This window comes from Mesitornis unicolor, unplaced genomic scaffold (genome assembly GCF_000695765.1).
Source record: "Mesitornis unicolor isolate BGI_N332 unplaced genomic scaffold, ASM69576v1 scaffold30365, whole genome shotgun sequence".
NCBI lineage: Eukaryota > Metazoa > Chordata > Aves > Mesitornithiformes > Mesitornithidae > Mesitornis > Mesitornis unicolor.
This window is the reverse complement of record NW_010185306.1, coordinates 25,935-50,152: the sequence shown is the minus strand read 5'-3', so window position 1 is coordinate 50,152 and position 24,218 is coordinate 25,935. Positions and strand designations below refer to the sequence as shown.

General features: G+C 38.8%; 1 protein-coding gene across 1 annotated transcript; it reads right to left on the bottom strand.

Moving 5' to 3' along the window:
• Window positions 1–4,777: 4,777 nt before the first annotated feature.
• On the bottom strand, window positions 4,778–23,726 carry PPAP2A (phosphatidic acid phosphatase type 2A; the record flags this gene model as incomplete). The annotated part of the gene is made up of 3 exons (XM_010184796.1): window positions 4,778–4,835; window positions 20,292–20,572; window positions 23,571–23,726. Coding segments are annotated over 3 exons (495 nt in total), but the record flags the coding sequence as incomplete, so codon positions are not given.
• Between the last annotated feature and the right edge of the window lie 492 nt (window positions 23,727–24,218).

Sequence of the window (24,218 nt, the reverse complement as noted above, 5' to 3'; positions counted from 1 at the left end):
GGGTGCTAGAGCGTGGACATTGCTAGAAGAATTGTTCAACTACACTCACCCTCCCACTCTCCAAGCCAAGATAAAATGGTCTTCTTGATACCAGAGAGATCATGCCAGCTTTAACTATGAAAGGAAAGGAGCAGCAGTGGGAGGGGTGACAGAGACAATCTGGGCCCCAGCATCTGTTACCAGGTCACTGGGTTCCCACATGCTGTTGCGGCTCAAACTCCCTCTAGTTTCCACATGAAGCTGTTGTTGGCAGAAGCATCCCAGAGATAACGGCTCTGTCTGGACCCAAACTTACCCACCTGCCTCTGCCAAATGAGTCTCAAAATGCATTCTCCACAACAACTTCCTGGCCTGACAGTCTGCAAGACTTTTTCTGTGGTTTCACTCATCCCGTATGCCAGTGAGTTAGAAAGCAGAAGAAACCACAAGTCTAACCTGGAAGCAGGCTGAAAACCCAGGCCTTAAACTGGTCTAGGCAGACATGAGGTTTTTTGCAGGTACATGGCAACCTAATATCCAGTTAAAAATCCAGCAGTGACCTCTGTGCTGTAAGAATAAGTGATATTCACTACTGCTTATTTAAATAGGCAACTATATAAACTATTTAACACTAAAAGGCTTTAAGCAGGGACTAGCTTAATAAAGCTGCTGCTATTGCTTATGGAAGTATGTAAGTTGACATGGTATCGCAGGTTCATTCCTCTTACTTAGATAACCTTTAAAAGCTTGACTGCCACAGGCATAGCAGGTGAACACTGCTCATGCACGGAACCCAAGACAGGCAATACTCAGTAACCTCAAATGCTGGGAACAGAGGTTTTTCTGGGAGGACCCAAACGATGAGTCCAAATTACATACCAAGTATTTCCATTCCTGAAGTTAAAAGTTAAGTCCTGCTTTCCAATGCTGTCCCACAAATCAAAAGACAAACTAAGGAGAAAAACTTCAAATTCCTGGTATGTGCTTGCTTAGACAATTCATTTCGAACAGTTCATGTGGCATGATATTCTTTCATGTTTCTTTAGCTATTTTTCAATTCAAGTTACACATTTTCAATTTGGAATTTTAAGCTTTTCAGCTTCTATCATTCCTTCTGAACTAAATTACACATTTTCTTCTATATGTTCCTGAAGCAAGAAAATGAGAGACCATCTAGACAAAGTCCCTGCTTCCAGGGTAACGAAGCCTCCAGAATATGAAGACATTAAAGTTACAACATCTCTAAGAGATTAATTTTTTTAAAAAACCAACCACCCAGCAACATCTGCAGCTTTCGGTTTTTGCCAACTTCCTTCACATAAATACAAAGCCTGAGCTGTCAGGTGTTTCCATGTACTGCCCTCACTATGAGGTGGGACATGCAGCACAGGATTACACTGGAAATTGCAGTTTTTCCTCCCAATACCAGCAAAGCCACACAGTCAGGACTCAGACACCACAGCTCCCACTGAGACTTGCTGAATTTCTCACGTCACCAAAGGTTTAAAGCATCTCAAACATGTGAAAATGCTGAGCCACCTCACACTTGTTTTTAATCCATCATGTGCAAGTGCATGAACAGAAGAACTACAATTTAACTTGTTTGCAATTTATCAATTCTGCTTTAAGTAACTGAAACTGTGGAAGTATTCACTACTTTGCCTGTTTATGTTACAAGGTGGCTTTATTTATGCCACACTCTTCAAGCATCTCTCATTTCACAGTTGCAGAGTTTGTGCTGTCTGGCAGAGATAATTTCCCCTTTAATTTCAACTTGTTCCCTTGTTTTTTAAACGCATAACCTGACACAGTACGCGTGTTCAGCAAGTAATATTTAAGTGTATGCTTCCTGCAGTACGCACATGCCAGACTCCTCCCACCTCTCCAGAAACCAGCATGCCATGTCTGGTTGTCATTAATGCTGCCTGTGAGTAATGCCACATGTTAACAATCCCGTCCCACTCATGACTCAGTGTGCAAGGAGCAGATGAAGTCAGGATTCAGCTAACGAAAAGACTATCGAGTGCTGCAGGTTTGGTTTAGAGCCAGTGGCAGCACTCTGCCTTGCCATGTGGGCAAGGGGGAGGGCTAGAAAGCTGCTTTCCTCACCTTCCTGTCTGCTTGAAAACATCTGTAATTTTTTTATTATTTTTTAAATAAAAAGATGGCATTCAATGCAAAGGTTGGTAAGCAGTAAGGCTATGTTAATCAGCAAGGTAAAAACATCCTGCACAGAAGTCATTAACCTTCTTTAGGTGTCCCTATGAAGGCCTCCCCAAGAGTTTCTGGATGAATAATCTTATTACAGGACAAAAGAAAGTAGAATTCTAATCCCCACAAAGCCTCTTATTTGTACAGGGCAATAGCTCAGCCAGAGACAAGACAAGAAACTGAGGTACGGGAATAGATGAAAGTGCCTTCTGGCTACTCACTGGTAAATTTACTGAATAACAAACTGATCTCAAATAAACACTTCCTGTTCATCTCTTAACATGGTATCTGCTAAAGACACTCGTACCCTTCTAGTTTAAGGGAGCCAAGTCAAGCTGTGTTGTCTCACAGTCATGACAGAACTGAATGAACACAGGGACAGCTCCTGCAGCAGCTGAGCCACAGCGAGGGCTGTTCCACTGGTGAACCAGGACTGACGCCAGCCCTGGACTCACAGCATTTCAAAGCAGCACACAGAGAATGAATTTGACTTCTGCTGTTTCACCTTTCCCCATGCAGAATGTTGCCAAGAGCACAGCTCTCACACACACACAGCCCCAAGACAGGTGAGGTTCATAGCTGCCTGTTAGGGAACTCCCCACACAAATTACTTTGCATGGATTCAAAAAAAAAAAAAAAAGCCACAGGCAACTACAGAGAGCATTATTCAACCCACATGAAGTTAGTATCTTCAAAATAAAGATTTCTTTACTTTCTTGCCAAACACTGCATTTTTTTCAAATCCTAGAAGGTTATATAAACAGAGTCTGGAGTCCAACCTGTTCAGCACATCTTCTATTGTATTCAGTTAGAGATGGCCTCAGTATTGCAGCAAGCAGGGGGGGTGAGGGGGCACAGGCAGCCAGGACACAGATTTTTAATTAACAGATGCAAGGCTTAAAACTAGCAACTCCTTCCTCTGTCTGCACCAGCAGAGAAGTCCTCCTGACCACCACCATTTCCCCAGGCTGCAGCAAGCAGGACTTTCCTTACACATACACAAGACAGTTCAGGCAGATTCAGACCCCATCAAATGACTAATCCAGTATAACCTATAAACCACGCTCATTGCCACACGTACAGGAAGTGTTTTCTTGTCTCAAAGTCTGTCCTTCTGAGAGGAGACAGGATCACATTCTCAGGCTACTCAGCAAAACCATGCAAGAAGTTGGATCAGAAGGGCAAAAGAGCAAATCAGTTGTTATACAGCAGTGATTGCTCCACTGTACCAAGGAAATACTGGTTTTGCTTTTGGAATCATATCACAAGTAGACCTATATATTTTGGAGACTGCCAGTCATAATAATCTAGTAAAGACACTACTATTAAAAAAAAAGAAAACAAAAAACAAACAACAAAACAAACAACAAAAAACCCAAAAAAAAACCAGAACAGCTGAGAGATAGGAAGTTACACCATAATCCAGTCAAACCTAGGACATACTTCTGTGAGCCCTATGTATTTACACCAGATAAAGACAGGTAAGAGGGGAGAGGAACTAAACAGGTTTAGCCATAAACTGCAGTGACAGATCCAAACTGAACACTGAGCTTCTAAAAAAAAAAAAAGCTTTATTTTATAATAGAGTTTAAAAATACCTATGTCATACTGAAGAGGCAGACCTTTCTGTATGTGGCTGTGGTGTTTTAGTTTATTGTGAATAGCTTGTCCACTCGCTGTGGATGTTATACTATTGCCAAGAGACAGAGAGATTAAAAAAAAATAAAATGCAATCAACATGAGAAATTTAATCTGAGTTTTGAAAATCCTAGCATGTATGTCTTATGCTTGCAACTTATACCCAGGACTGGAGCTCAATTTTACAACTACATTAACAACAAAATTGCACAAAGTTGTTTAATACCTTCTGTGTTACAAGTTAGCAGGGGGAGAACAACCAAATCAATCTTTCAGTGTAACAAAGCCTATCCTAGGAGTGAAGATAATTTGCTCTGGCTGACTTGGAAAAATTTGAACTGAAATATATTTGGCTCCAATTGAAACAGTGAACAGATCTTTAACATTAGTATTTACTTCCACAGACAGACCTGTCCCCTTGTTTCCCCCACTGTCCCTCCCTGACTCTAAAAGATAGGAGAAAATTAAAAGGAATTTTAAAAAATCAAGTTCATTTGCTGTTTTGTGCTTATGGGCCCACCCACGTTTGATCAGGATTAAAGTTTGGGTGTTTTTTTTTGTTGTTTGGGGTTTTTTTGTTTGTTCATTTTGGTTTTTAACTCAGCTTTGCATGTTTCACTAAGTCAGACATATCCTTTTATGTATTTTTTATGGCTAAATTTAAGTAGCAGCATATTTTCCAAACCCACTGTCACCAGGATCATTTTAGACAAGACACATAAGCCAACTTTCATATTAAGTATTTCAGGCATATTGAGCACAATTCTACTTCTTGTCCCAGTATCAGTGGCATTCCCTTACAGCTCCTACTGAGAAATCCTCAATTATATCAGAAAAGCATCCTACAAAAGCAGTGTCCATTGCATAAGCAGCCAAATAATTATCCCAGTTTTGCACTAGGTTACTAACAGACGTTTTGTTGCCATTTAGATGGAAAGAGTATACTTACTGCTAGGAAAAGCATGCAGTACATGGAGAATGAAGAATGGCCAGAGTAAAACGACAGTCTGGAAGAGAAGACAGCAGATGTCTCATTAACTTTCTTTTGCAACACTCAGTCTACAGTAATATTAATTCATATTACACAAGTGAACTGGTAAAATGCAATCACCTCCATGTTTTTTCTACAAGGAGGCCATCTAGGAACAACAGCCATAACCTTATGTCAGACCAAAGCCTTTGACAAAAAGCACAGACTTCACTGCTCAGCAGCTGTCCTATTGCAGCTCTAAACTGACCTTTGCATCAGGTGATAAGCACCTCTGACTGAAGTCTGAGCATCAAGTGAACACATCCTCAAAGCTAGAAATCAAGTGTCCTTTAAAGCAGTGTACTTGTTTCATCTTCTTCATAAATACCAGAATCTTGTACATATTACCAATTTTCAAAATTCCTTACCCAATACTCAAAGTATATGTACGTGAACAAATGACACATTAATCACTCCAAACCAATCAGTTGCATTTGGTCACAATCAAGAGGCAGTAGCTAACAACACATATCAAGATATTTATACCACGTATACATTTGTTAGATGTACTGACTCATACAGACTACAACCATCTGTCACTGAAGGGTAGGGGGAAAGACAGGAAGGTAGCTCATTAGCCAGCCAACTGCAAAAGATGCCACCTCATCTAATATTAGTAGAAACAGCTTCATACTTGGCTACCTCATTTAAAGAGTGTCAGCATCGCCTTTGTAAAGGCTTTGAGCAGGTCCAGACCGAAGGGACTTGAAGGCTGATGGTGACCATTCCAAGGTGTCTCCAGCAAGGACCTCCCCTGCACAGGTCGTTTCTGTAAGGAGCGGGAGTACGAGACAAACCCCACCCAAAGCAAATCCCACCCACCTCTTCCTCAAGAGAGGAGGGCAAAATAGAAAGACATTTCTAATTCAGTCCTAAGTAGAGAGAGAAAGGAAACTGTACTTAAACTCTTTTTCTATTTTACAGGCACAGCCTTGTAACAGCACTGCTTCACAGCCCATCAGCCAGGTCTCAGTCAGGCTCCTGCACAATTTAGCTACATAACACAGCACTCCTCACGTAAGAGTCTGATATACCCAAGAAAGGCCAATTTAATAAAAAGTCTCATAGCTCCCCAGACTGCCCTCCACCATATCCCAGCAGGTCCCTGCTTTGGTGCCTCAGCCAGCCAGAGAGCCTGAGGCCAGGGAAATTCCTGGTCAAGGGAAACATTTCTGCTCCTTGGAGAGCAATGAAGACAGCTCTGATGTGCAGTAAGATAACTGAGTTAAACATTCACTGCTCAAATACGACAATGAAGGCAATAAGACAGTCTTCTGCACAAGTGAGACTGCAAAACTTCCTGCATTAATTTGCATGTATAGCATTAAGAAGCTGCAATGAACATCAGAAAAAACCCACAGAAGTTTCCTCTGTAGGTTTTAGAGCTCATGGATTATACTTTATTCTAAGCACAGTCAATAACTTTCAGTTTCAGAAACACTAAATAAGCAATCTTGAAAAGAGTAAGATGAGTTTTGTCATATATACGTATATTCACACACAGATATTTTTCAATTAAGTTCTTAAATAGAAAAACTGTGTTGACAATATGTGTTATTTCAAGATGCTAAAATTCAAAACCGTTAAAGATTACATTTTAGCTAGACATCCCTTCTCCACTTACCTCTACACCAGCTAAAGCCTCTGGGCAAGAGTCCACTATGAAAGCCAATACAATAAGCACTTTGAAGAGCTCTGTGACTTTCAGACCAACATGTCATCTGAGCCATGAAGGCAAAGCATGCTGTTATACAGAAAAGATACAGAATAAGGAATTCCTGGCTTCTATATCAATATTTTATCCACTGACTCTGGGGCTATTCCTGTCATCTGTAACACAATGGTTCCCACAATTCCTGAAGCCAACCTATTGCCAACTGAAGGAATTCAGGAGGCCAATAAGTGAGAGAAGAAATAAATACAGTTCTTTAAGTTTATTTTGAAATCCCTAAACCATTTTAAAGATGTTGTTTTTTTCCTGGTTTTAGGAATGTTAAGAATCTCTTGTTCCAAGTTGAAGACTATAAAATTTGAATGCATTCTCATCAGGCGTAGATAAGTATGCTGTACATGATTGCATATGCTGTGCTTAGCACATGAAGTATTGCCAGAAATACAACTGGGACAAAGTATTGATCCAATTTGTACATTGTGCAATCCCAGTGAAATTTCTTTGGCAATACTGCTGTCTCTAGACTTCTTTAAAAAATACAAAAATTAAAAACAACAACAACAACAAACAACCCCAAAAAACCCCAAATCCCCAAGGCCTTAAAACCCTTTCAAACATTAAGTTTGACAATGGAAAAGTTCCCCTATGATTCCTTAGCATGCAAACATCTTCCCAAAGCCAGGAGAACATCCTGTCTATCAAACCAGCCAAATGGCTGCACATCCCAGGCTTTTTGTGATCATATTGCAAGTGCTGGCTTTTCACGAGCCAGCATTTAAAAAATAAAAAATAAAAAAACCACACCAGTATTTACTAGTTCCACAAATGCAGATGTATTAGAACAAAATACATTTATAAGTAAAATGGTACAGACAACCCTCAAAATCCTTACTTTTCATTAATGAATGACAGGCTAAATTATTCTAGGAAGAATTTGCTTATCAGATTTCAGGACATCTTTTTCAAATCAATATCAGAACAGCATCCAGTTAAACTGTAGTGTAACAAAACAGTGTTGCTAAGTGCAAAGTCCTGTTTTGATTCTTTCCAAAGTGTCAGAGTCTGATAGCAAAGGAACAGCTTTGCAGAGGTCTGTGCCTTTTACTGCATCAATAGATCACTTCTGAAGTGACGAACAAGGCTTCATTTTAACAGCAGAAAGCATAACTTTAATTATTTCCACTTGGACAATATGGTGCTACCAAGTTAAAATAATGCCTTAAGCAGTAACATGAGATCAGTTTCAGATCTCCGTTGAGGTCTAACATATACTTAGTTTCCAATGTGTACAGTACAGCTGGGCATCTCAAAAAAGGTCTTAGAAACAAGGTAATTTAAGGGCTCATTGGCTTTCTTTGGCTTTTCTAGTTTTGTCATGAATTCCACATTGTTTAATAAAAAAGTAAACACACTACACTTTCTTATAAAAGTTGCCATAAGACTGATTACAATTAATCACTACAGTTTGTTATTGTAAGTCTGCATTTTATAGATTACTTGGAAAAATAAAGTACAAACAATTCCTACAAAAAAATAACTGAACCACTGAGTACTCTTAGCCAGGACTTCTAAACCCAGATAAGCAAGCAAGTTTAAGACAGATTGTCTTGCAGGACTTGACACCAACTACCAATTCATTCTGCTCTACTCCTTCCCATGCAGAAATGCAACTTGGCCTAGACAGAGCCCACCTGATAGAAGGTACCATTTCTTAATTAAGTAGAAAAATGGAACATAACAGTCAGTAAACAAAAGGATCATCTATCTTAGACTGTCACTTACAAGAAATAGCATGGTTTAAGCAGTAAATTCTGCTTGGCTGTGTTTTTTAAAGTCTATTATTTCATGAGTAAACTACTGAACGCTGGAGCTCAGTAAGCAAGTGTGATTGCCATGTCTTCATACAACGTGCTTGTAAGGACAATATGAATATGCAGAGACATTTAAGCAAAGTGCAGGAGTACAACAGGGAAATGAAAGCCTTAGTGAAGCACAAGACTAGGAAACAGCTAAATATATATGGCACAGTGGAGCATTAAAAGGTGAGAAATTAAAGTGTGAGAAATGACAGCAGAAAGGGATAAACCAGAAGGCGGCGAATCTTGTGACACCACAGTAAGCCTAACTGAGGCTGAATGATAAGGCAAACTTCCCAATGTAACTACTGAATTATAGAATGATCCCTCGGAGAAAAACAGGAGGCCCAGCAAAATATTACGCACACTCCCACTTCAAAGCAACTAAAGCCACACACCGGATTACCTGGCAAGTCCTTTCTATTCTCAGGTTCCCTGGATTCTCCAAGTCTGACTCAAAACCCCCACTGACATTCGTGTTCCCCATCCCACTGATCTGGAGGGGGAGTAAGTGTCAGACAGAGCCGCAGCGCAGCACGCTTGTATCGAGTAAGCCAGAGCTCTGCACGCTCGTCAGGGAAACATTCCTAGCAGACGTGGTTTAAAGTCAACCTTCTCTGCATCCAGCAGTCAACAAGTTTTCACAGCACCTACTCTTGTCTCCAGCGCTAGACTTCCATGAGTACAGCTTTCAAGATGGAACTTGAAAGGTTTGAGGACTCTGAAATTAAGTGCTTCTGTGATTACGCAAATAAAATGTTTAAAGTAAATGCAGAAGTGGTTCATCTATTTTAACATTATCAGCAACTACTCAGAAACTCTTTTTCAAAAGAAAATATTCCAAGTTCTCCACTATGTTCCTTCTTTGCCAGTAGTTAAACCCACACTTAAATGCAAAGCTGTACAGAAAGGGAAAAGCTGCCAGAGTCTTTCCAATTCAATAATCCTCATCTGGACAATTTTATTGACAAAGGTGTTTTGGGGTGAGGGGTAGGTCTACTCAGCACCACTTTAAGTAGTAGCAGATAGTGAGAAAACTTTGTCAATGCTGACAGTTTATAAATATGATATTGTGCCCAGTTTTTTGCAGACAGTTAATTACATATTTTTGCTTTTACAGGCTACGTTACCATGTGCTTATCTTACAGAAACGGAAATGCCCTGTTTATCCTACTGACATAAAACAGATCGAGCCTGTCCTAGGAAGAAATAGACAGCTCTAATTTCTAAGAGCCTTCTTCTCCCAGCACCACCCTTTTAAAAGGAGCCCCGCAGACAGTGCCAGAAATGGGTATAAATTAACCTTCTTTTCCAGAGCTCAGGAACAACATGAAGTGGCTTAACTTGGTTATCAGTACTACAGGGCTTGTCTTCACTGCTGAGTTGACCAGAGTTTGAAGTTTTGAGGTTTTTTTGTTGTTGTTTGTTTTGGGTGTTTTGGTTTTTTTTGGGAGGGGGTGTGTGTTTGTTTTGTTTTTTTAACAAACTTCTGCTGGTAGAGTTTTTTTAAAGGTTTTCTTCCTCTCCTCTCTCGGAATTGAAGAAATCTGTTACGCTACATACAGTTATGCAGATACCATGTAATTTATTTATCTAAACAATTATTATGCACTGATGGAACAATCTAATTGGGCAATGACTAGTTAGCTAGCCATTCTGCATCTGTCAGCAGTGGTTTGTACCAGCAGCTACTAGAGGAACAAACTTCACTGTAATATAACCAGTAAGGAAAAAACTCATTCCCCCTACCATTTTTTTCCTTTTCAATGAGCAGCAGTCAACCTGTGTCTCGAACTTTCAAATATTCTAAAGTTTTATCTAAGGAGCAAGAAGTTACCAACTCCTGTCATTCATACCACACAAATGTATATTCTGAGCTGTTGATATTACAAAGGCTAATCAACTGACACAGCTGCAATGGCATTCCACATGTACATTGCAAAAGCATCAGAAAGCAAGTCCTCTCTTGTCAGTTCTGACTGTGTGACACTCACTTTAAGTCAGCACACAAAAGGGAAGTTTAACTTTCCACTACAGTGTCAGTTAGCCTCCTTCAATAGAGAGGAAAAAAAAAATCAGGACTTTGTTTACTTTTCTTTCCTAGTAATCCCCTCTCAGGAAAGAGTAAGAGTGAGAATAGCAGCAAGGGGGACTCAAACCAGCCTTTCTGAAGACTAATAGTTTGCTCTCACGTGCATCAGATTACAGGCTTCTGTTTCATTAACCATATCTGCACAAGTTACACACAATACTGTTCTGACTCACAGGAGTGTTATTATCATTTATATAAAGATAATGAGGACAAAAGAGATAATCCCTGTTAAATCAGGGATTTGATCATTATTCCCTCTTTAAGAAACCACTTTGGGCATGAAGCACTTTGCAGAGTCCTTCCTGCAACAGATTTTTGTAATCTTCAAAGGAGGTAAGGGAAGAGAAGCAGCTGAACTGTCAGTTTTAAGATTTCAGCTCCTACAGTACTGTTTAAACAATACAGTTATACATACGTCCAAAGTTTTATCTTAAGAGACTTTTCCATTCTGTTGACTTGGACATAAGAGAACGAGAAGATGCATCTACATGTTTGATCAGCCATAGCTATCTTCCAAATGATTTTTAGAGTGTACTAAACACAAGTTAAAAATTTTGATTTCTAATTAACTTAAGCATGATAAGCTATGAAACAGCAGACAAACTGCAAGTGCAGCATTTTCTGAAAACTGTTAAAGGGTGAAGGAGTTTAACATTCAGTTATGAAAATGAATGTTATCCATCACCACTGAGAATTGCCAATTCACATCAGGGCAAAGGAGATGAGAGATCAGAAACAAGATTCAGGTTGCAGAACTGCATCTCAGTTGGTTACAGCATTTTCAACTTTAAGATCTGATTCTCCCTACTGCCAGGTAATTTCTATTGCAAGGGCAGTTCTTTTGCTTCTAGATCAAGTACAGCCCCATTTCATCATCCACTGTAGTCCAGAGGCTTCTAAAGTTTTAAATATTTGAAGACTCTTATTCACTACCATATTTCAGCTTTTTCTTTCCATGTAAAATTAAATGTAGGTGCCCCAACTAAGCTCCAGTTCTTACAAGTGTTGAATAGCTTCAATTAGGACTGGAAGTGTTCCCAAATCAGCCATGTTGCATCTTCAGTATTCAACAGTAATAACAGAAGGGTGAGAAGCAGTGTTTAAGGAAAACGTTGCACTATCTGAATAACAGTATATTTAGGTCACCTTCCATTCATCCCTTTCAACTACTTCAGTATCCAAGCTCCTTGAGATTATTTTTTTTTTTGCATATATCTTTTCAGAAGTGAAAACTACTAAATTAGCCTCTGATGAAAACTCCTGAACATACAAGTTTCAGTACTGTAGAGCACTTCCCAGATTAAAAGCTCCATAACAGAAATAATCAGAATGCTATACACAACATATTGGTATGCCCCTAGCAAACCCTTATTAACTAAGCAGCTTTAGAGAAATTTCTGATTCATAATGCTGCTGGAAATTGCCAGATAAGTAATCAATTTAGTTATGCTTGAATGATTAAATGCAGTTTGATTTTTGACAAAGCTTTAAGAAGTTTCTAAACAAAATACTGCAACATTTCATACAAGCTGTTATTAAAATGCAAAATAATGATTCATCACAGAAATATTCCCAGTACTGAGAGACAAGCAGAGGGGTAGGGAGAGGGAAGGAGAGGGAGAGATAGGAACAATTGTTTAATAGAGATGGGTTAGGGATGTCCAGTTGCTTGGCTTAGGTTTAAAAATGCTAAGGCAAGCCAATTGCAAAGGCTCTCTAATGAAACAGGGGAAAATAAAAGTATTCATTAAAATGGAAGCAAGTAATGTACGAAGTCAGGTGTAGTATGTTTGTTATGGTTGTTTGTTGGTTTCTTTTTTTGTTTGGTTTTTTTTAAACACAGTAAGTTTTGAAGGTGTATGTAGAACAGACAGCACAAGACTTTCAAAAGTTTGGTTGAAGTTCAAAACTAAGTGTGGAGGTTAGCCCCACAACAGCCATCTGGCATGGGTGCCTAGCTACTGGGAACTGCTGTGAGTCATTTAACTGCGCTCATCAGCATGCATGGCCACAACCTACAAAAGAGTTTAAACAAAGCTGAAACAAAATTCCTGGCAAATGGCTGGTAAAGGGCATCACCTTGGCAACTATATTGGAATAAATTATCAAAGTCAAAAGAGTCAGCTCTGATTCCCTAATGACTTCTTTGAAGATAACATTTTGAGTCTGCAAAGGCAGACTACACACAGCTTGTTTTGAGTGCAGTCAGCATGGAAGCAATACATAAACTGAAGTAGGCAACTGTTTTTTCCTTTAGACATCTAAGTTTAGACATGCATCTGTATGTTAGTAATAATATTATAATTATGAAGCTTAACAGCTGCATTATCTGTTATCACAAACAGAAAAAAAAAGTGACAGACTGAAATTAAGAGTCTCTAAACTATCCAGAGTTAAACTCAACTTCAGAGGAAAAGTTTTTCATACACATAGACATCACTGCAAGTTGTGCAAATCTGCTTTGGAGCCCAGAGTTCAGACTGCATAGAGAGTCTCTAAAGTAGCTAGACTTGTACAACATGGCTTCATATTTATCACTTCATGTTCAAAAGTTTCATTTTTGTGCACATGCTTAGTAAGCTGATGAATAAGACAGAAAGGACAGCTTTTTGGATCTCCTTGCTCACTAGGTTGTTAGTGTTGCTCCAAACCCCGGACTCTGAAATTTCAGGTTGAACCCCAATACCCATACTCAGTAAAAACTGATAAAAAGTGATATCTAATGAAAATATTTAGAAGTCAGAGATCACATTATTGTGACCAACCTGTACTGCTCAGCTAAAATGCAATAAATGACATATGAGTTCTTCCAGAAGCTTCTTGTTCGTGCATGCAGGTCTCTTCCCTACTTTGCTTGATTTCTTACTCATAGGGATGCACTGATCCTGAGCATCGAGGAAGCAGTGCTTCAATATTAACCAGCTGTCTTGGACCCTCCTACTTTCTATTGCCCTAACCCATGGGATTCCTCCAAGCAACTCTTTGAGGAGACTAAAGTCCTGATGTCCAGGGCTGTAGTCCTACTTACTGCCCTGCTTCCTCCACATAGAATCCTGAAACCTGCCATCTCATGGTCACTGCAGCCAAGGCCGCTCCCAACCTTCGCATCAGTAACCAGTCCTTTTTTGTTAGTACAAGGTCCAGCAGCACACCTCTCCTTGTTGGCTCCTCCATAACCTGTGTCAAGAAGTTATCAATGCACTGCAGGAACTTCCTGGATTGCGTGTGCCCGGCTGTGTTGCCTTTCCAGCAAATACAGGGGTTGTTGAAACTTCTCATGAGAGCCAGGGCCTGTGATCATAAGGCTACTTTCAGCTCCCTGTAGAAGGCCTCATCAACTTTCTCTTCCTGATCAGGTGGCCTGTAGTAAACACCCACAAGTGTCACCCATATTAACCTGCCCCTTAATCCCTACCCATAAGCTCTCAACATGTTTTTCATTCACCTCTAGGCAGAGCTCAATACATTCCAGTTGGTCTCTCACTTAAAGAGCAACTTTACTACCTCATCGTGCTGGCCTATCTTTCCTAAAAAGTATACAGCCATCTATGACAGCATCCCGGCAATGCGAGCTATCCCACCATGTCTCTGTAACTGCAATTAGATCATGGCCCTGTGAATACATGTGAATCTCTAGTTCTTCCTGTTTATTCCCCACACTGTGTGCACTGGTATACAGGCATTTCAGAGAGGTAATCAAGCATGCAAGCTTCCCTGGAGGGGTGCAAGAGGATCCACCATAGCCATTGAGGTGGTTGGCCTTCTGGTTCTTGTACTGGGAGGCGACAAAACTGTCCTGATAAGGGAGAACATAGATTCTGGGAAGAATTAATAAAAAATTACTTTGTTCTAATTTGATTCTAAAGCTCTGAAAAATTAAAGAATGTCCTCAGAACTGATTTACAACATGACTTAACCTTCAGATACAGAAAGTTTTAACAGCAAATTCCTTTTAATATATACTATGGAAGACAATTAAGGCACCTACCACTTTAAGTACATCCACTGTCAGTACTCATTTGCACATCACCTGCACCACCTTCCATTTGCTCAGAAACAGGCATTATGTGAGACTTGTATGTATGCACATGCATAATATGCATATACTCTTAATTGGTTAGAAATCTGATATCATAGCTAAAATTGTTTCCTTAAAGGGCTAATCTTTCAAAATACTTTAGAATTACATTCCCATACTGTTCTCTGGAAAAGATCTAAACCCCTACTTTCTACTCCCACTTTGCAGTATGTTAATAAAGAAAGAACACATTATGCTTATACCTTCCCATCTGCAAAGTGGAAACAACTGTTCTGTCTCACCAGCAGCATGATAATGAAACACTTCACATCCCTGCAACAAAAAAAGCCTGCTTGGTTTGCCTGAAGATTACAGAACATTGCCACATGTGTGTAACACCTCTGTGCTTTCTCCATTTCAGAGCATGAAAAAAGTGGAGGTCTGCTATATGCATTTTTTTGCTCTAATGAATACTGTCCCCTCCTCTCTCAGAAGTAGAAACCTGAAGTGCCTCCTTGTACACCAAAGAAAACACCTTGCTATGGAACTAGTGGCAATATTTCAGTTTCAAAAGTACAAAAGAAAGTTTTGAACCACATTCAGGAAGACTTATAAAATTTATTTTAAAAAAAGTTGGACCCAGCAATTACTCAGATCTGAAATTCAATCCAGATTCTTCAATTGCAGTCCAAAAGGACAATAAAATTCCATCACAAATGGACTCATCTGGCAATTATTAAATCCAGTTTGAAATAGATCTAATGTTTAAGCAAGACAAAAAGCCCTCATACCTATCCCTTAATAGAACAGAAACAAGCCAACAATACCTCAATGGTAGATGTTTTAAGAGACAGAAAGATTAGAACATCTACAAATCTGCACCTTAAATGCAAGCTCAATATATAAGTTACAGAGCATAAGGAGGTGAATTGAAGGGTTCAAGAAAATAAACCATATGTTGACCCTTCTCCTTTTAACTCACCATAAAGTACAGTTGGAGATGCATAACAAGGAAATGCAAAGTCATCAGAGAAACTCAGCAAGGAAGACGCTTACTGAGATGTTTGGAGGCCAGAGTTCAAGTCTTGCCCAAGGCTGAAAAATTTGAAGAATTGCCAAGTCTTTCTTTCAGGCTTAGTAAGCAATTGTTGTACAGAAACTGGAGAGGGGGGTGATCCCAAGGTATGTTAGAATCCACTGGTTAGACTGGGCATCTCTAACACTGACGTACAGATTAAATTTCTAGAGACTGGAGGCATATGAACTCAGGTATCTCATATCCAAGAATGGCCTCTCCTAGGGAAATTCAGCTGCCTTAAAATCTGCCAGAAAGGCAACATGGCAGAGTGCAAGCAATTCAACAGCCTTCCTTTTTGACACTGCTGTTGGACACACCTAAGAGGAAAAGTAATCTCTGTTAAGCTCTTACTCAGGAACAAGTATGAACCAGTGGGACATGTCAGCAGTAGCCTTGGTTGCAGTAACGACAACATTTCAGGATTTCAGGGACGGCCTTCTCAGAGTACAAGGACAATACATCCCCCTGTGGAAGAAAACAAGTAGGAATAGCAAGAAGACAACCCAGTTCAGTGAGCAATATCTGACTGAGCTCAGGTACAAAAAACCCCTTGAGGTAGAAATAGACTGCCTACTAAGGACAAGTACTGAAGTACCATCCAAGCATGCAGAGGAGTTATGAAGACCAAGGGATACAAAGTGCAGTGTGAAGGTGTGCAACCACAGCAGCAAAACAAAGACAAGGATAACGCAGGACTGCCACTGCACAGGGTGAGTTATGGTGTGAGAAAGGGCTTTGAAAAGCTAAAGATCTTGATGCCTTCTTTGCCTCAGGTTTTGAAGTACTTTCCAACAAGATCTTTTCAGTCTCACAGGTCTTCACGCCCAGTAGTGAAGTTCAGAGGAGAAAGGCACTATCTGGTCAAGGAAGATCTAACCATGGTTACTTAAAGCTGGATTTGCAAGTCTATGAGACTGGTTCCCTCCCATACATACACAAAGGCTTCCTACAGAAAGCATTTAAGCTATTCTTACCAGACATTGCAACAAGGTGGTACAAGATACTGTGGATATTAACAATATTGGGTGAAGCGAAGAAAACAACTCAGCAGTATGAAAAGGCTTAATGAAAATTTCAGAAGACAAAGAAAGATTTGCAGAATTTTAAGATCTCTACAATATACTCAAAAGGGTAGAAAATATGAGCTTTTAAGATAAGCCAACATTTATTTTCTGAAATGTTTTAATACCTTTTTGGTGAAATTTTACAAACTTTTTTTTTAAAGCAGTTTCATCATTATCTGCAGGTAACAATCATCTAAAATACAGTATTTAAAAAAGAGATTCACATTAATCCAAAACTATGAAGGATACGTGGCAATTGGGTTATGAAGTTACCCAGATTGGTTATTAAACTTTTATCCACTAAACTGATTGGTCCCAAATAGTTTGTTTTGTAGACTTTTGGGTACACTGAACATGTGAGAAGAGGAACACTTTCATTAAAAGCCTTTTGCTTTCAAAGGTTGTAAGTTCAACATAGCATCAGCAACGGTTGTTTCACATTCCTTATTAAGTAGTGATATTAAAAATCTACTTTTTTCCTTGCATTATGACTGCAGGTAGTGATTCTAAAACCAGAAAACTTAGGGAAGTATGCCTTAAAGTTTAAAAGTTCCATGGAGGCATAATTTGCACCAGCAGTAACTAGAATTTATTTATTTCCACCCTAGTATATTGTCCCTGTGAAATTATTCAGCAGACGCTGAATGTTTATTCTTAACATTCTGTGGATAAAATGTAGGTTTAAAGATTCAATATACCTGACCTTTACACGGGCTTATGTGCTGTTTGTGCTGCCGAATTTATAACATGATATATATATACCACAACAAAATCCTAAATTAAGTTCTAAAAATACTGTAAGCTGTATATAGCACCTGCTACATTGTTTGAGAATTTTTAAAGAATACTCTTGTTCAAATGTTCTTTCAATTATACACAACTCCTCCATACCAGAAGCTGGGTTTGCGAGGATTCTTTATTATTGTTTCAGGGGATTTTTTGTTCAATGTTAATTTTTTTTTGTTGGTAGAGTTTGGTTTTTTTTCAGCTTTCACCTGCTTGTAGAAAGAATTTTACAAAACTGGAGAGAAAAAGCCTATCATCATTACTAAGTTCTCATCCTCCTTGTGCTTGTATATCAAACTTTCTAAAACACTAAAACAAGCCACTGTCTCACAGTAAAGAAATCACATGATATGAAGTTCTAACCCTTTTGCCTAGGGCTTTAAGAACTTTACTATTTTGATACTCAGAAAAGTCACCCTCACAAGTCAAGCACCTTTACTGAGTTACTGCTCCTGAGTTACTACTCTTAATATTTATTTAAATGGAATACTACAAAGCTTTACACACAACTATTTGGCACCAAACCTAGCAACACCTCTATAAAAGCTTGAGAATGCAGTTCTGTACTGATGAAGCAGGTCATACTAAGTTTTTGTGTCTAGCTTAAATTAAATGCCAAAGACTGCCTGAAGAAAGAGTTGCCATACAGAAGGACAGAAGTACAGGTTTTAATGCTAATACTGTTTAACTAACAATTTTTAATATAACTAATGACTTCCATGCATATTTTAGAGATCTGCAACTGCTACATAGTTTCAAGTAATTTATGCCAACTCTTACATGTATCTTATCTTTCAACAAACATGAATGAGATTTGCTAAGCACACAACTGTGACAGTGATCCTCAGCGTAGTTTAACCACCAGTACTGATGTGCAAGCACGCTATAAAAGTTGTCGAGGAGAACATAAGCCATTTAAAACTGAAGGACTCTTGTTTCCAGCATAATACAGAGCAAACAAGATACTGCAGTCAGCAAGAATTAGCCTATCAAGCTCAGATTAAAAAGTAAAACCTTACTGAAACTGACTAAAACCCAGAACGACTTTATTAATGTAGACAACCAAGCCGAAGTCCATTTGTGTATATTCATGATGAAGCATACACATATTTTAGCATGAATTTTAATACTACTGTTACTGATGAACAACACCAAGAGCTCTGACGTACTCAGAGATGCTATGTACCAAAACTATTTTATCCATTTGATAAACAAAAATGAGAAGGGATGATGAGAAGGGTTGAGGAGAACAAACAGAAGAGTACAATATGTGTAGCGGAAGCACAGAGTAGATTTTTTTTTTTTTTTAACACCGGAACCATTGTTCTCTTGTAATGAATTAAGAAATAGCAACAGTTTCATGCTGAAAGCCACGCATTTCTGTTTCACAAAGCACCTGAGGATGTGCAATTTTTTAAAGACTCCTTCCATTTCAAACTTAGACAAGGATCTTTTCACACAGGAGCAGAATAACAAACACTGCCTTTAGCAAGTTGAAGGAAGAAGTCAAAACATTTTGATCCCAACCACAATCTTATATACAACAAAATATGTATTTCCTCCCTCCTGTTTTGTAAGTCACCATTTAATCTTCTTTTAAACTCTAAACATTTAGCTTCTAGCAATTATTTCTGCTAACTCATCACACTGAAGTTTGCAAAGCTGACAAGATACCAAGACAATTTGTTATCTTCAGGGAGGTAGTGTCTCCTTTATTGCAGGTAAAATTATTCTACTCCATGCCAGATCTTTGAAAACTCAGTAGCATTTAAAAGCCTGACAGACACATTGCTTAGAAATTCTTTGTTTTCTACACTTCATGAAAATCCTCCTTTCTTTACTCTGCAAACTCAAATTTGCCTATTTACTACCTGCATGAAATCCTGCTCATTTTAGGATTATCTGCTACTCTGCCTATGTATCATGCACTTGTTCCTCTACTACCAAGAGTCATTTGCAGGACAAACTGCTCCTGGCACCTCTGAACAGCTGCTGTTCATGACCTGGAGTCAGACCTGGCCCCCCACCAAATCAGTACCAAACACTTGCCCATGGCTGCTGAGGAATACCACACTTGCTACTGGTAGATCCACAGGGGACACATGCTAGAAGAGCAAACAAGCACAGGACAGTGAGCAAAACCTATGCACAAGTATTTAAAAACCACACACAGAAAAGTTTTAACTAAGAGGATATACAGGTCTTCTGGAAAAAGAGGCAAGGAGTTTCTCTGAAGCTAAGCTTCCAATGATCTCAAGCAACTCTTAATTCAGAAATTATTCTGAGCACTCTAATATTTTCAGTATGTTTTTCAAATACTGTTTATAACAGTGACAAAACTTATGCGTGAGATGCTTCATGTTTAGTTCCCTATTATCTTGCTGCAATTGAACTAGAAGGTAAATATTTAAGGTAATGAAACACCTAATAGTGAGAAAACAGTGATTTTTATTTTAACAGCCCTCCATATTTTTATGTAGATATATTCAGGTTTTATTTGCTTTAATTCTAAATCTGAACTGTTTTCCTTGCTAATCCACATCCAATTTTGAAGGCAGATTTAAAATTCTTTTCTTCATTAGGATGACGAGTTATTTTAGAAACAAACAGAAGGCAACCAAAACTGAATGTTACCCACATTTTTTAAAAAAGCAGAAATGAATACACAATAATTTACATATTCTCTGTACATTAATAAAACAAGTTTCCACAAATTAGAAAAAAAAAATCCCAGTGCCTAGACAGGGCTTGAAGTTTAAAATGCATTACAAGGCATGTATTCTAGGAGAAGCACAAAAATTGCAGTAGCAATACCAAACTCATCATCCCCAGTTCAGAAAGAGGCACATCAGGTTAGTCAGACTCACCTCCCCTCATTGATTTTCGCTTTGTCTCCTTGACAAGAGAAGTTCTCAATGTAACCCAGGCTGCAGTTGATTCGCATCCAGTCGGGCTGGCACACAGCGATGAAGTGAGGACGCAGACGGCCTATGGAGTACTTGGCGATGTCTGTCAGTGACTGGCTAGCAGCTGCTCCAAAAATGAAGGTCCCAACGGCTTTGTAAATAGTGGCTATGTAGTTATTGCTGATAAATGAATTTGAGTGCAAATTATTATATAGGACAGAGAGACTCTCTCCTAGGATTATCTGAAAGAGAAATAAGAACAACAGTTAAAAAAAAGTAAAATTAAAGGAAGATACTACTCTATTGTCAATACTCAGACATGTAGTTTCAGAAAATATTTAATAAACAAAATGCAAATTTAAATTTTTCAAGAGTCAGCAGTAATCATGCTCAAATTTTAAACACTTTCATGTAGAAGAAAAAAAAACACCTTTTATCTTACCCTGCTTCATGTTGAACTCAATATTGTTGATTTTCAAAATATTTATTAAAACACAGCCTTCTCAGAGTGACATCTACACATATTAGTTGGCATAGCCCTAGTTAGAAACATTTTCCCCAGTATCACATTTTATTCTACGAGTCTTCTTCAGCTGAACTTCTGCTGTGCAAAATTTTTCTGTTTCATCATAAAGTTACTTGGTGAAGCCTGAGGCTATTGTGAAGGGTCTAGATTTCATTTCTAGATGTGAAAGGCCAGTTACTTAAACAAAATAATTCCCTGTTCCTCAGGAAAATTAAGTCTTTAGACAAGAAGAGAAAACTAATAAGCATAGGGAAAAAACAGGCATTACTGAGGTCTTTCAAAGGATTTTTCAAACCACAGGTCCAAGGTACATACATCAAGCATGCATCAAGTGTTGACAGGAAAGCAGACTTAATCCTGTTTTCCTGCAACTTTATCTTTAGCAGAAATTAAGATTTTTCTTCATCTCAGACAGGCTAGATACGAACCTGAGGGTCCCATTTTGTACAGAAAGGCTCAAATTATACAGATGATTGGGGGGGGGTGGCTGTATGGATATATGAGAAGTGATATTTTTAAATCCTGTAAAGATTAAATGATGGCTCCATCTCCAGGATTCCAGCAAAGCAGAACTTTGGTGAATGAAGCTGTTAGGTATTCAGACACCTGGGCAGACAGAGCAGCTGTCAGCAGCTTTGCACATTATGGCATACAGACAATCCCATCTGATGCGTGACACTGAAGGTTTACACACTGCACCACACTGAAACGCGGACTGAAGGAGAGAAACGCCAGAGCATGGACTACAGCTGAGCAAGGTTCAGTAAAGTAGATGTTGGTAAGCTCTTTTACAGAACCTACCTATCCCAGAGAGTAATCTCATAAAGATAGCTGGTCAGAAGTGTCACAGCCACGACTGGTTAATAATTAATTCCTTTTAAAAACACTGCTGCAAAACCTGCAGGGTCACTTATTGCAGTTGCAGTGACAAAAAAATTAGGTGATGTCAGTACAGCTACTTCACTGGACACAGACATAAGAGTATTCAATAATCTGAGCATCGAGTAAAAGACACCACCATCTGACCTTAATGCAATCTTAATTAATAATGCACCTCTGATGTTACAAAGGTAACTTTGTTAGCCAAATGTTCATACTGGCTCATATGGAGATAGAATAAATTCAAAGGAAATGCATCCACGAAAATTTACTCTGCTCACTGAAGCCTTTTCTGACTTGGGAAGTCCTTGAGCTATAAATGGCCGGTAGCAAAGTACTGAGGGCAAAACATCAATCTTTCCTTTTGTTGTTCCTCATTTATTTGTTTTAATTGCTGCTAGAAATGAGTTAACAAGCTAGATGGACTTCAGTTGTGACCAAGTACTGCTGATCTTAGGTAATACTGACTACTAATGGTAGTAATAGGGTGAAGAAAATAGTCCTACCTTAGAAGGCAGGATCTTTTAGCACAAACCACTTGTCAGTTAACAGAACAGACAAAAAACCAAATAAGTTTTATCTGCTCCAGAGGTTTTTTTTGTAAGCTTTTGCAGAAGTTTTTTTCAACAAAAGGAAAACTATGAAAATCATAGTTTTGATTCCCAGACCCACATTTTTAGTTATGAAAAAAGAATTCCAGTGAAGAGCAAACATAAGCTACAAGTTGACTTAAGTTGAAACCTAGATAAAAATCTATACAGTCCTTACAACAATCAAACTCTTTCTTGCATAATATCCCTCCTGGTTCTCATTAGCCCAGAGAAAGAGCTGGCCAATACAGTTTTACATTTAGCTGCTCCTTTTTCAGCTTTGATTCCCAAAATATACTTGGATAAATATTTATACACCTAAAATCTTATTTGGCATAAAAAAGTTTTAACTCCACTCAAAAGTGTAGCTCTGATGAGCTTGGATGTGGAGCCATGAGTGGAGCCTGATGCTTTTTAGCACATCTGGACATGGCCCCTGTTGAAGCACCATTGCTGGAACTATGTTCAGTCCTATGAGAATCATGACATGAAATGGTTACCTGATGAGGTCCAGCTGTCCCGTCTGCCCATGATACCACCTCCTTTTGCCCCACCACTAAAATTATATTCTTCCAGGAGCCATTTCACTCAACCTAGCTCAAACAGAGCTGCTGTTTTCTGCCAGGTTATCCTGGTTCTGCTAGCTTATCCTGGTTCAGATGAGCCACCACAGGTGGCAAAAGACAGGGCAATATTCTTTTTATTTTAGTTATGCTTTTGATAAGTTCTCATTGGAAGCCAAAATATTTTTCCATTAAAGAACTTCGTATCTGTTGTTACACTCCCACACTCTGAATTCATTCCAATTACACTGTGACAGATAAAAATGCTGACTTAACAGATCATGCAAACTCATATTCTGAAAGGAGTAGCTCCCAAAATAGAAATGCTTGTATTTAAAATACATCAGTATTATTCTTAACTGATGTGCTAAGGGAGGATTTTTTTTATCTCTAAGAGTATAGGATTAAGCCACCTGTAAAACCAAATATGCCACCATAGTTCTAAGGTATTCTTTTTTCCATTCTATAATTCTAGTTGTTTGACTTCAGTTAAAGAAAACATTTTGGTTATTTTTTTCCAGAACACCGCTTCCACTGCTTTGGTACCTGGTCTAAGGACATAATTTTAAAGTTGAGAAATCTTATAGTATACCATTTTAGAAGTCTGTATTAACAGATTGCCTCTCCCCCCTCTTCCCCACCCATACTGAAATCAAACGCAATTAATAAAAGTTTAACTTACAACAATTACACAGAAAGGAATAATTATTCCTGCTAACAACTTATAAGTAATGGTGTCCTCTCTGTATGGATAGTGGATGGATTCATCGCTACAGAAAACTCCTCTCTGGAAAGGGGTACGTCCCGAATTGAGAATTGCAAAAGGCAAGCCAGCTAGCAAAAAGGAATAAAAAATATATTACAAAAGCAACACAAACTCTAGTGATTATTATACCCCCACATTTCCTAAAAGGAGTGCATAAAGGGAACAGGCATGCAGCAAGCTAGAAAGTTATGCACTTCCTTTGGCCACCAAGTATGGCCTCGTCTTTGCAGCTCCCAGGAAGGATTTTGAATGAAGGAGAGCAAGGCAGGATTCTTCACACCTTTAGCACGTTTGTGCTAAAACTAAGATTGAGTAAACAGCTCAGTAACAACCACCAAGTTGCTCAATCTGCTGCTACCATCACAATTATCAACTATTCCTTTACATTCAATAGTTGCCCCTTTACACCTTCTCTGGACAGCTTTACAAGTCAGAAGAGCATAAATTGCATTTCATGAAAGCAGAAAAGGGGTGCTTCCCAGGGAGTGCAAGTGCAGAGGGAGTTTTCAGGAAGAGAGATGGAAAACAGGAAAAAAAAATATCACGCATGCATGCGATCCCCTC